This window comes from Ceratotherium simum, chromosome 32 (genome assembly GCF_057802395.1).
Source record: "Ceratotherium simum simum isolate JZ-2026a chromosome 32, ASM5780239v1, whole genome shotgun sequence".
NCBI lineage: Eukaryota > Metazoa > Chordata > Mammalia > Perissodactyla > Rhinocerotidae > Ceratotherium > Ceratotherium simum.
Genome location: NC_141931.1, coordinates 20,310,464 through 20,324,364, shown reverse-complemented (window position 1 = coordinate 20,324,364; position 13,901 = coordinate 20,310,464). Strand labels below are relative to the sequence as shown.

Here is a 13,901-nt window from a genome sequence, read left to right as displayed (position 1 = left end):
CTTCAGGGTGTCTGTGAACCCTCTAAAATTTAAGCATAAATTATTTTGTGTGTAAACTTTTGTGGAGGCAAGGGAATGTAACTTCTTAACAAATTCCAAAGGGGTCTGTGATTAAATAAGAGGTTACGAACTACTCATTTTCTTAATTGGTATGTGAAAATACATTCTAACTGTACTTGGCTTTTAAAATGTGCAATGATGGCTAACCAAGTTTCTGGTCTTCCTCCCTCGACTTGCTAAATATTTCTTAAAGGTTTTCATTACAAGGATACTCATTTACAGCATGGGACACACAATTCTTAAAATTTATGACAGGAGATTCAAATTAAAATTTAAATATATTATGAAAATCATTCCTTCAACTTGGGGTGTGTTTGACGATTTCTGCTAAATAGTCTAAAACTTGTTTAGTTATAGCTTTTGATGATGGGATCTCTGTCAACAATTTTTTAAAAATTTTAAAAATTAAAAACTTGAGTGTTATGGGTATTTGCATGTGTCTAAACTCATTGAACTGTACACATTAAATATGTGCAGTTCTTTGTATACCAATTACACTCAATAAAGCTGTTTTTTTAAAAGAAACCCAAATAGAGGAAACAAAAATTATGACTGAGAATAGATCAGATAACTAAAAATAGGGCTTTCTTGATTTAAATCATACAATCAGAACCAGGAGCTCTGGGAAAAAAAAAAAAAAACTACTTGGGTATTAAAACAGCAATGGAAATATTTCAAGAATAAAATGTAAAAAGAACTTTTCTGAAATGATGGATACCAATGTTTGACCAATGAAAATCTCAGTGATACTATTTGTGCTCATGGAAACACTAAACCTGAACTTCTGAGTTGGTTTTCAAACTGTCAGGTTTCCAGAGTCTGTTTGGAATGGAGAGAGTCTAGAACTTTGCAGGCCCCTGGCATGTGTCATGATCGGCCCCAAATATTCAGTTTGACATCTTGTTGGATTCTCTTGTTGGATCTGGAGGGAGGGAGTAGAGAAAATTGACTCCAACATTCTCTTCTCTCTAGAACAGGGGTTTTCAAATTAGAATCAACTGAGAAGCTTTGAAGACTCTCCATGCCCAGGCCACACCCAGACCAATTAAAGCCGAATTCGGGGGTGGGTCCCAGACACTGGTATTTTATAAAGTGTCCTCAGTGACTCCAACAGGCAGCCAAGGCTGAAAACCACAACTCTAGCAAAACATAATGATTTTAAGATCAAATTATACCAGGCTCTTACTTTGCTTCACCATGTTTTAAAGGCTGCCAAAATGTCACTGTTTGCATGTGTCATCACCTACAGATCATCTACAGATGACCATCTATATCTCTTTTTATTAGGGCAGAGTTATTAAGAATAAAAGAGGGCTAAATGCAATTGAATCCTGGAACAGAAAAAGACATTCATGGGAAAACTAGTGAAATTTGAATAAAGTCTATAGTTTAGTTCCAATAATAATATACTACAGTACCAATGTTAATTTCTTAGTTTTGGTCAATGTAACATGGTGTGTAAGATACCAAGATTTAGGGAAGGTGGATGAAGCGTATATGGGAACTCTCTGTGCTATCTTTGAAACTCTTCTGTAAATCTAATTACTTTAAAATAAAAAGTTAAAAAATTAAATTAAAAAAAGAAGGCCGAGCTAGTACTAATGCTGCAAAATTGTGGATTAGCTAACAATATTAAATATCCTTGGGCATAAAGTCTTGCACTGTGGATTTAGACACTTTATTAAAGAATACAACTTCTAGTGTGAGAGAAGCTTAGAGAAACTTTCTGTCTACATTCTACTTTATATATGTTTTCTCCAGGCCCATCCAGATCCTACAAAATGTCATCAATAGTAGTTAATATTGAAAGACTCACTGACAATATATGACCTAAGAGTCATACATTCTACTGTTAGGAATGATAATGCTTCTGGTCATATCTTACACTTGTACAGTATTTTACAGTTTATAAGCACTTTCCAAATGTTAGTCTTGTTTGATTTGCATTAGGAAATAGGCAAACACATAGGGTATATCGAGCTGGAATAAAGCATGCAACTTCTCCTGCATTTTATTACAAAATATGTAGGGTAGCAGCTGCAGAAATCACACACACACACATACTACGTGACACAGTACACATGCACAAGTTGAAAACAAGGTTATTAAAAGATCTAGCGTCTAGCGGGGCCCAGAGTGAGGGCTGGGGGGACGTATTATAGCGCTAGTGCTTACTGACATACGATCCTTTCCTACCAGGAAAAGGAGAAAAGTTCAGATTACCAAAGAGGCCACCAGCTAACATCTGTTGGCCCCAGGTGTTGTCCTGACTGTGTCCTGAGTCACCGCCATCCCTTCTGTTTCTGTCTCCTTGTCCTAGTCCCTTGGAGGCCAGGGGTTCTTGATTTCCTCAGAGCCCCTGACACTCGCTGTTTCCCCCGCCATGAGTCAGGCCCATCTGCCAGTTCTTTTTCAGGAACTGTCTGCCAGCTGCAGCTCTTTTCCCCTGATCTGCTGGCTGCCCGCCACTCCTGCAGTAGCTAGAGAAACCCTCCCACCCAGACTCAGGTGAAGGGGACGGTGGTGGCCACACTTTCTCTGGACCGCGCCAGAAGATGGCTCATATCCTCTGCATCACCTTCCCCCCCAGAGCCCTCCACCCTGCCCATTCCATCACTCTAGGGAGTGAGACGCCTTCCTCCAGCCTGGCCTCACACACACATACTCATGAGCAGGCATGCTTTCCTGGCCAGCCCAGAGAACCTGGCATACGGCTTCACTCAATGGGACAAGTGGACCGTGCTGTGGTTCCCACTCTCCTTTCTGTGATGTGTGGCTTTCCTGCTCCCATCTCTCCCTGGAGGAGAGTGACTTTGTACCTTACAGTGGATTCCTTCTGGTCAGTGCTGTTAGGGCACTGATGTGAAACATTCGGAAGGCATGTTCTTCCTCCTTGGCCCAGGACAACATGCCCATTCTTTGATTCCTGTTTATTCAAAAGGGCAGTCTAGGGGCCGGCAGTCTAGTGGCGCAAGCGGTTAAGTGTGCGCGCTCCGCTGCGGTGGACCGGGGTTCGCCAGTTCGGATCCCAGGCGCGCCCCAACGCACTGCTTGGCAAGCCATTCTGGGGCAGCGTCCCGTATAAACTAGAGGAAGATGGGAATGGATGTTAGCCCAGGGCCAATCTTCCTCAGCAAAAAAGAGGAGGATTGGCATCGGATGTTAGCTCAGGGCTGGTCTTCCACACACACACACAAAAAAAGAGGAGTCTAACTGGGACCACCTAGAGTTCACAAGATCTTTTAGCAGCGCCAACCTACTTGAGAAATGTGAACAATGGGATATGATTAATTCAAACTTCTGGTTTCCTTCTAATTAGTGAAAAACGTCTGAATAGTAATTTAGGGGGTTTACAGTGATTCTCAGGAGAAAAGGCAGAAAATGTGCATTTGTGAAAGTAGTTGTTCTCGATGTACAATTGTCTGAAAGTGTTTTGCTTATTACCATGCTGGCTCCGTCCCACCACAGCCCTCCAGTTCACAGCCGTGCTTCCTTGGCCCTACTTGCAGGCACAGCAATCTTTCTAGACTAGGCCATCCATTCCTGCCTTCCTTCCAGCTCAGGTCCCTAGAGGCTGCAGGGCCAGGGGCCAACCTGTTCCTCTGGCTCTCTTGAGGAAGGTATCACTCTGCTCCCACCACCTGCTCCCTGATCACAACACCACCTGAAATGGGGCTAAGGTAGAGGGCAATCCTCTGTTCCAGTTTGCCCAAGACAATCCCAATTTACACCCCCTTTTACTCACAGGGTCACAATTTGGATAACAAATCCTACAGCCACCCTATCCGTTTGCAGCTCCTGAGCTAGGTGCAACCACACGCAGACACATCCGATCATCTCTCCTCCTGACCAGTCTGGATGCCTCCTGTCCTCAATTCTGAGCCCATCCTGCCTCAATGGCACCATCTGATTGATGTGCCATGGCCCCCCCATACTATCTTGTCCAGCCAGTAACATAACCCTGATCTATCAGTATTTTAGGAAACCTTCTCTGTAATTCTAACAATTTGGAGGAGTGTGTGTATGTGTGTGTGTGTGTGTGTGTACACAGAGGAAAGAAATTATGAAATGTGCTTAGAACAGCTTATTTTTATCTAGGAATCTGTGCAAATATTCACTGTACTCTTTTGCTAACAGCATATTAAGAAGGAAATTGAAATTTTAGTAAAGATATTCCTTAGTTACGTTGCAAAACACCACCTCACAGAGCCAAACCGTCAGACCACTGAAAGCAACGATGCGAATTCTTGATTTTTACATTCTCTCTATTTCAGCTTAGACAGTGAAACTGCACAGACACTTTTCATTTTGAATTTATCATCAAACTCACTTCCTGTTATTGTTATTCCAACACTGGAAGAGAAATGTTTCACTTCCAGAAGTTTTCATTTAACTTTAATAGAAAACAAACTCATACAAATCTACGTTTTGAAAAAATAAACATTTCGGTTCTGCGCAGGAACCTGCTTGATTATAAGAACTAGTCTACCTAATAATTTCATAATATTAGCATCACCCTAATTATATCCTTTGGCCGTTCCAGGCATGATCACAAGGCCTTTGAAATTCGGATGATGAACTTGGAGCGACCCCGCAGCAAAAGACCCAAGTGGCCCGCAGCTGACTGCGCCGCTGACAGTGGTGACAGGGGGGACAGAGCAATTTCAGGTTCTGAGGGCTCCTGGGCACTTACGTCTCATCTGTGAAGGCGATTCCGAAGTATTCCTTTTCCTTCAGATTGAAGTGAGAGGCCACGAGGTCAAGCAGCTCCTTGGCCAAAAGCTTGGGCTGGAGGAAGAACAAAATGGAAAACAGGTAAGCGATGAGGGGCGACTTTCCCTAAAACATGCAATCTCAGGTCTACATACATTTTAAAGAGGTCTAAAGCTCAAGTACATAGACACAAATGATTTTTATAAAACCCAAAGGAGGACACAGTGAGGATGCCTCTGAGCAAAGAGCCAAGTCCAGGGCCATCAACAGATTGAGACCCTCTGCCCTGTTTCCTCAACAATCAGTAAACATTCGCTGACGGGGCTGAAAAACCCTGTGGCTCTCCTTCCCCACAGAGGAGAACATCTGACGCTGAACTGACAGCAAGAAGCCTTATTTAAAAATATATAAATATAGACAGATGTATTTCTCTCTATATATTCAACATACGCTTATATAGTATTTGCTCTGCGCCAGGCCCCATTCTAAGCAGTTTACAAACGTTGGCATCTCTAATCCTCATCACCGCCCTGCAAGGTGGTCCTATTATCAGTCCCATTGCACAGGGAGGAAACGGGTGCCCTAAGATTAAGCAAGTGTTGAGGTTGGGATTTGAATCTTGGCTCCAGAGACTCTGCCCTCAACCACTCTATAGGCTCCAATAACTTAAAGTCTAAACAATCAAAGTACCCTTCTGCAAGAAATGTTAAAATAGAGGCCAAAGGGCCTTGGGAATAGTATTTAAGAATAAACTGAAAATTTACGTTCCATTTGCCTTTCCAACAGAGCACAACGATCTTTACCTGAGAATGTTTTTATCATAAACCCTTTCCTAAACATCTCTGCCAATCTACAGGAGTGCGCCAGAGCTTCAGGCATGAAATCACTGTAGACGTTTGCATTGTCAAACATCACTCACTTTGCTCTGTCACTGCTGAGATGACCACAGACGGCCAAGCTGTGAGGTGGGGGAGGGGGAAAGGTCGTCTGATAGAGAAATGGGGCTAAAAGGAAATAGTTACTTCTAAATTAGCATCCAGGTCAGGTATATGCAAATGGATTGCCTTTACTCTACCATAACTGCTCTGTTCCAAGCATATTTGCTGGATGTCTCCAAGCTCAGAAAAACCCGGTTTCCAGAAAAGAAAATGTGTTTGTGTGTGCGCGCACGCGTGTGCATTTACGCACATTAATATACCCTTTCTGAGTATATTTCCTATTCCAGTGGTTACTCTGTTGCATTTCTGTCAGGAGAGTGGATAAGACATTTAAATCAAGAGTTACAGGACAGTTTGGTTTCTTATTTCACTTTTTAGGTGCTGCTATGGACTGCGTTGTGTCCCCCCAAATTCATATGCTGAAGCCCTAACCCACAACATGATGGTACTTGGACATGGGGGCTTTGGGAGGTGATTAGGTTCAGATGAGGTCATGAGGGCAGGCCTCCATGATGGGACTGGTGTCCCCATAAGAAGAGACACCAGAGAGCTTGCTCGCCCTCCCTCTGCTCAGTGAGAAGGCTGCCATCTGCAGGTCAGGAAGAGAGCCCTCACTAGAACCCAACCAGGCTGGCACCCTGGTGTCCGACTTCCAGCCTCCAGAGCTGTGAGAAAATAAATTTTGGTTAAGTCACCCAATCTGTGGCATTTTGTTACGGCAGCCCCAGCAGACTAAGGCAAGCGCACTTCCTTTAACTCAACAGACGTTTACTGAGCGTCTGATACGTGCAGGGCACTAGCCAAGGCTGCAGGAGATACAAACATGAGCAGCACGTAGCACCTGCTAATAAGGACCTAGACTTTTATCAGGGGCACAGAGTAAGAGCTAGTGTTCATTTTAAAGAGCCAACACCGACGGCTGCCCTTTGCTGCCTTAATCCTGGGCTCACATGATTGCAGCCTCCGGGCCTCAGTGACCATCAATTTACCAATGAAAACAGCCGGCAAAGACAGTAGTGGGTGTGAATCTAGGGCATAGCCTCCTCCCCCAGAAGACATAAACCACCAGGAGAATCCATCTCGATAAATCAACACCATCTAAAATTCTATACTTCCATTCACGCTAAAATTTGAAAAAATGAAAAAGCAATCTCTGTAACCAACAGGGAATTCAAGACTTTATGTAAGACCCTCCTTCAGAAAGAGTAGAAATCTACCACAGGGGAACGCAGTGGAGGAAATGTGGCATATCTCAGAACGTCCCTGATAAATCACAAAGTTGAAGCCCAGAAGAGGGAGTCTTGAAGCTGCAAAGTGTGTCTGCCATGGGCTGCTGCACGCTCTGCCAGCACCACCTCCACTTCCAGAAGAAAGCACTTCCAGAAATGCTGCCCAGATAGAAAGCATTTACCATAGAGGTTGTCACTGAATGTGAGGTAGCATGGTGGATTTTTAAATAGCAACACACCATAATTTGTCTGTCCAAATGACTGCCATCCCTTTCAAAGGAGTTACAGTATTTCTATGATGCCTGCTAGTTCTTAAAACATTTTTGATCATCTTTTGGGTTTGCCTTGGAAGCTTGTATCACATTTGTAAGGGCACCCTCACTGGTGATAAATCCTGCACTCAGAATGGATTTGATTTTTTTCAAATGGTGTCACTTGAAGTCAAGTCTAGTGAGTGGGGACAGTCAGGAAGGAGGAGGTAAGGACACTGGTCAAACTGGTTTCATAAAATGAGGTGTGACTACAAAGTAATCATTGTGGGTTCTCGGGGGTTCTGGTGAGGTTTCCAGCCCAAACATGGAAACAACAAAAATAAGATTTCCTTTTCTTTGAGAGTTAAACTTTAAAGCCAACATCTCAATGGAATTGATTAGAGATGCATAAATTTACCCAGGAAGAGAAAGAACTCCTCTCAGGGCTGGAAGAGTTTATCTGTAACAGGATTAAATACAGCAATGGTTGCACAGAATGGGTGGGGGTGAACGGGAGGCTTGTGTGGGGAGGGGGCTGGAGGAGCAGGTTGGGAAACGGAGATGAACTGGGGAAGCAAATGTGGTCTTAGCCAACAGGCCCTGAATATTTGGGCCCCAGGGGTAAGACCTTTCATTTGGCAGAAATGGACTTACGGGGCTACTTTAGCTGATCGTATTAAACATTCAAATTACCTATCTAACTCTCCTTCTTCTAATTCCATGCCTTCCAACACCTTATTGAGGCATGGCTATGTCCTTGATACAGTGCTGAGCACCCCACTATATGACTGCATTATCATCTACAATAAGACACTATCATTCCTTTGCCAATGAGGATTCTGAGACTTCGAGATGTCAGGCAGGCTGACCTTAGTCTCACAGCAAAGCCAGGATTTCCAACAAAGTCAGGCTGGCCTCAAAGGCCACATGCATAACCCCTCTGCCATCCTCCCTCTGCCGACCCTACTTCAGGGGTAAGAGGTCAAGGATCATGCACCCTGAGGGCCGTGTCTGGGTGAAGGTTACATTGCTCACTTGAAACTAGTACACTGACATTATGGATTTATACATCAGTACTTTGAACTTGGGTTAATGTGAGTCTTCCCCTGAGGATAAAAAATCAGGTCTCTGAGCCTGCAGCGCTAAAGAACTGACTTGACACACTGAAAAATTCACCAGAGTCATGGATGCCACCCTAGGAGCCTTGCAGAGACTGACTTTTGGCCTCTCCATGATGACATATCCCTTGATTTAGCCTATCACTGCAAACCTTTTTACATTGGAATTTCTACAGTAAGAAAATGAATTTTCCTGGTGACTTATAAGTTGAAGGCAACTAAAAGGCTCTGAACAATAGCAGCACCACTGGAATAAACTATCATCTCACACTACCTCTTTTCAAGGACTGTACCTATTTGGATGCATATCTTTGGTTAAAAAATAAAAAAGGTTAGTCCTGTTACTTTATACAACAGTTATTACAGATCATATGCACTACTGTCAGTGAAGAAAAGCCGACATTTATCACCTAGAATTTACAAATGGGGAAATAAAGGCATAGAAGGGGGAGACATCAGATCCCACAAGACGTTGAGGTGACAACTCCTGAATCTTAAGTCCCTTTAGAAACCACACTCTTTCTTCCGCTATTCCAGCGACTGGTGATGCCCCAGCTGGTGGCTACTCCATCACTGAGAGTAAGAGCCCCACTGGCTGGATGGACGTGGAGTGGGAGTGAGAAATAAACCTCTGTTAAGGCCCCGGGACGTCTGGGGTTGTCTGTCATCACAGCATAACCTGGCCTATGCTGATTGATTCAGACACCGAACCTTTAATTCTCTGTATGGTTGGTTTAAAAGCACGTAAGGCGTCAGCCCTGTAACTTTCTGATCTTGCAAACGAAGACAATATCCCACCTTGACGCGATGGTGATTAATGAACTACATTGTTCTGAACGTTTCTGAAACTCATTTAGAGAAAGTTGCTGGGTAAGCAGAAAGCTTTATGCTCTTATGCACTTCGGAGGGATGTTTACAGAATCCTGCTGATTACAATTTGCCAACTACTTGTGCTGTAAACATTTGCAGAGTTTGCAGGGATCGGGCTGGGCGCGAGGCCAGAAAGGTGGCCTGTAGCCCAGCCAAGCTCTACAGGACAAGCTGGGCAGAGGCCTCCAGGCCGATGAAGCGAGGCAAGCCCCGCGTGTCTTGGGTTAGAAACAGCCCATTCTGGGTCACTGGTGCTGTCCTGGCCCTATGAGGTCACTGCATTTAAGACTTGCCCTCAGCCTGTAGTTAACTCTGTTCACTCAAAAGCTTCTCTCTTCTCATTTTCTTTTCCTATGTCAGATACTTTCCAGATTTTATTTCTTCTTCCATCTGACAAATAGAATCTTTTTATAAAGGTGGCACTCAAAATGCACTGCTTGGTGAAGCTGTTTACAGAGCTAACAGGACGGCCTTTCCAACCAACAGAGCCGGGAAACCGGGGCTTCGGGCGGGTTCTTCAGGGAAGAGGGCAGAATAGCTCTTCGTCATTGCTGGTCTGACTCCACCACCCGGATCAGAGTTCCCGAGGGCTCTGGACTATTCCAGTGGGAAACCATGCATATACGAGCACATATAGAAGGCCCTGTCTACTTCTCAGCCTGCCGTCCGAGGTGAGACATGATTGGACCGTAATGATCAAAAGAACACTTTAGACGGGCGTAGGGCTAAAAGTGCTCTAGGCACATCCCCATGACGATGACCCTTCCCGGGTCCGTGAGCCGTTCAGGCAAAGTCTGGGGAGAGGAATCTGATGACAAGGGGGCACCCTGGACCTCTCCAGTTCTCCACACTTACATATTATACTACCACTGTACACTTAACACGTATACATCCCAGATAGACGCCCTTGGACAAATTCTATAACCTCTCTGAGCCTCAGTGTTCTCATCTGTAAAATGATGAACCAGACTGATGAACTGAATTCCTGCCCTAAAATATTGTTCTTAGCCTCATCCTTCCCTAGACACTGCCCAGCCTTCTCCAAGGTCTATTCACCCATTATAAAAACCTTACAACCATTCTGAATCCCTCACCCCAATCTCTTAAATCACTTAACATATTCCATCTTTCTTATATAATTTTGGGCCAGCTACTTAACCTCTCTGTGCCCCAGTTTACTCAGCTGCAAAACGGGGATGATGACTATACTCCCATCACAGGGCTGTTATGAGGATTAAATAAATTCATATTGATCTGCATAAAATGCTAAGACAGGCCTGGCACACGATGAGTGTCCTCTGTGTTCATTCTTATTCCAGACCCTCATTACCTCACTCATGAATTATGATAATAAACTTCTAAACGCTACCAAGTTGTAAATGCCAGCCTGGCATCTAAGACCATTCTTTGAAGTTAGGCCCAGTACACCTATCCAACCTCTCTTCTGTCCAATTCCTACAAAAGTACTCATTTCTGGTCAATCTTTTTGTATTGGACGAAAGAATACACCAATCTCATTTTTATTTCCAAACCTTTGCCCACACCATCCTCTCTCTTCCTCCTTTCCACTTAAATTTTATCCTGCGCAAGGCCCACTTCTTCCAGGAAGCCCTCCCTGACCATCCCACCTCCAAATGGTGTCTTTCTCCTCCGTATTCCTGTAGCATTTTCCACATGTACCTCATTCACTCTGAGCATGCATGCCCTTGTGTTGTGATAATTTTAATCTTTAAAAATGTTTAATTGTGGTAAAATATACATAACATAAAGTTTACCATCTTAACCATTTTGAAGTATATAGTTCAGTACTGTTAAGTATATTCGCATTGTTGTGCAACCAATCTCCAGAACTCTTTATCTTGCAAAACTGAAACTCTGTCCCCATTAAACAACAACTCTCCATTCCTCCCTCCCACTAGCCCCCAGAAACCACCATTCTACTTTCTGTTTCTATAAATTTGACTCCTCTAGGTGCCTCATATAAGTGGAATCATACAGTATTTGTCCTTTGGTGACTGGCTTATTTCTCTTAGCATAATATCCTCAAGTTTCATTCATGTTATAGCATGTGTCAGAATTTCCTTCCTTTTTAAGGCTGAATAATATTCCAATGTATGGATATATCACATTTTGTTTATCTATTGATCCATCATTGGACACTCGGGTTGCTTCCCTCTTTTAGCGATTGTGAATAATGCTACGAAGAACACAGTGAATTTTGTGTGACATGATTCATTACACCCTGTAGTGGGCTAAACGGTGGCCTCCAAAATGGTATGTCCACAACCTAATCCCTAGAACCTGTTACAGGTTCATTACAAAAGATGCGATTAAGATTCTTGAGAGGAGGAGCTTATCCTGGATTATCGAGGTGAGCCCTAAATGCAATCCCATAGAGCCTTATAGAAAAGAGATAGGGAGTTTTGACACAGAGACACACACAAGAGAAGGCCATGTGAAGACAGAGGCAGAGATTGGAGTGACGGAGCCACATGTCAAGGAATGCTGGCAGCCACCAGAAGCTAGGAGAGCCAAGGAACAATTTTCCCCTCAAGCCTTCGGAGAAAATATGCCTCTGCAGAGAGCTTGATTTCGACTTCTGCCTTCCAGAATTGTGAGAGAATATGTCACTGTTATGTTAAGACACCAAGTTTGTGGTGATTTGTTACAGCAGCCACAGAAAACTCATACACACCCTCAGACTGAAACCCCAAAGATCTCGTACCCCTCATAGTACCTGGCCTACAGCTCCTAATTGTAGGAAACTCAGTATGTCTTGGTCGAGACACAAGCAACTTGGGCTCTCAGTTGAAAGCCCTTTATTAGTATTTGCATTCTCTCCTTTTAGTACCAGTGACTTAGATGAGGAAGCCACACACAGAAGTTCCGGTGCAGAAGCCTTTGTCTCAGAGCTGACCCAGGGTCAGTCAATACACAGTGGCGTCAACTCAGCGAATTCTCCCCTCAAGCCCTCTCCTGTCATCCACCATTCCCTTGGGCATCTCACACATTCTAAATCAAAGGAATTGTCACTTCTGAATTAATTGCATTAAGGAAATCAAAAGGCTCCCATCTGTGCTTCGCAAGGAACCATGGCCCGGAGACTGAGTCTCTCGCCTCTCCCTCCTTCTCAAGGCTATTCTGGACAATTCGCTTCTCACTACAGCACACACAATGACTGCTGGGCTGCCAGGGGACAGCTCCACAGCTGGGCCCCACCCATCTACTCAGATGGCACTGCCCAGGGCCCGGAGCCCCATGATGGGTGATGCTCTGCCCTGGAAGAGTGGCCACAGCTGGGAGTTGCAGAAAGAGTCGGGTGCTGAGAGTGCAGAGAAAGCAGGATCAGTCTGCCCTTTCTTTGCAACTTTTCTGAAAACCTAGAGGGAGAGCGGGGAGTGAATCAGGGCAGCTCTGAATAAATGATGCCTAAGCACAGGGTCTCTTCGAAGCCTGCCTGTAATTGTTTCCCGGAGCAGCTGGGAGCCTGCCTCCCGCCCCCACCCCCCACTCCCCCTGGGGCCTGGTAATAAGCAGGCAGGCACTCATTGGCTGCTCATTATTCCTGGGGAGGGGGCGCCGGGGATGGAGAGAAAGCATGAGGTCATTCTCCAGTCACCCTCTGATGCTCAGGCTGATTAGCCAGGGAGGCTGGCTTCCTTCCGGCCCTCTCTGAGCAGCCCCTGGGTTCTGTGGCAGGAGGCAAACCGAGGCTACTTCCTTTATGCAGGCTGACGGAAGAACAGTGGGGCCTGCACTCGCTCTTTTGGCTCCCAGGCACCCCAGATAGATAGGGGGGATCCTAAAGCTACGTCGGTCCTGCCAGAGGGAGCATTTCTCTATCTCAGGGGTCCCCCATCCAGCCTGAATCCCAACCCATTAGTGGACAGAGACAAATGCTTTACCACCAACTTAGGAGACACCAGCAGCAGACTATCCCAGCAAAGCCAGCTGTGGACACAGCCAATGCGAACACTTGCTGTTTACTCTGTGCAGCCTCGTCCCTGGGCTGTATCAGGTGTTTAAACGAACTGAGCGAGTCCATCCTCACCCGAAGCCCAGGAAGTAGACGCCAGGATGACCCCCACTTGATAGGGGATGGAGCCGAGGCACAGAGAGAGGAGTAACTTGCCAAATGCACACGGCTAGTAACTGGCAGATCCTCACCCCACGAGAAGATGGGCGCAGGTCACCTAGAAACGCTGGATTATATAAGGAGCCAGAGAGACCAGTCACCAACCCACTGAAATGACAGGGGAGGAAACTAAGGCTCAGGGGTCCAGGAGTCTGTTTAAGGTGGAGTCAGGATCTGAACGCCTACCGCAGTCCTCGGGCCCTTCTGTTATTCCACTCGAGTGGGGACAGAGCAGGTCATTTCAGAAAAGGCTGCAATGCTCTGAAGCAGGAAGGAAAGCAACCCAAAGGGCGTAAATGACAACGGGGTCCTGGCAGGTGAAAAGCTGCCACTGGCACACACCACGCTAAGCTCCAGGTTTCCTGCCCCCACCCCCCACCATCATCTTCTGCAGCCCCCGGCTCCGGGCTGCACGCTGGGCTTCACTTACATCATCTCATTTCATCTTCAAAGCAACCCTGCAGTGTTTTACTGATGAGGACACTGGGGCTTAGAAATGTTAGTGTGCCCAAGGTCACAACCCTCCAAGGGCACAGGGCAGACGAGGGGCCCGAGTCTGGGACTGACTCCAAAGCTCTGGTTTTAAA

At 45.3% G+C, this 13,901-nt stretch overlaps 1 protein-coding gene across 4 annotated transcripts in view; it reads right to left on the bottom strand.

Moving 5' to 3' along the window:
- FRMD4A (FERM domain containing 4A) overlaps positions 1–13,901 on the bottom strand; it is a 284,467-nt gene that overhangs the window by 144,861 nt on the left and 125,705 nt on the right. For all 4 annotated transcript variants that reach the window (XM_087420815.1, XM_004425353.3, XM_087420814.1 and 1 more), the window contains exon 3: positions 4,754–4,848. In XM_087420815.1, coding sequence (XP_087276941.1) covers positions 4,754–4,848 — 95 coding nt within the window. The remainder of the gene's footprint in view (positions 1–4,753; positions 4,849–13,901) is intronic.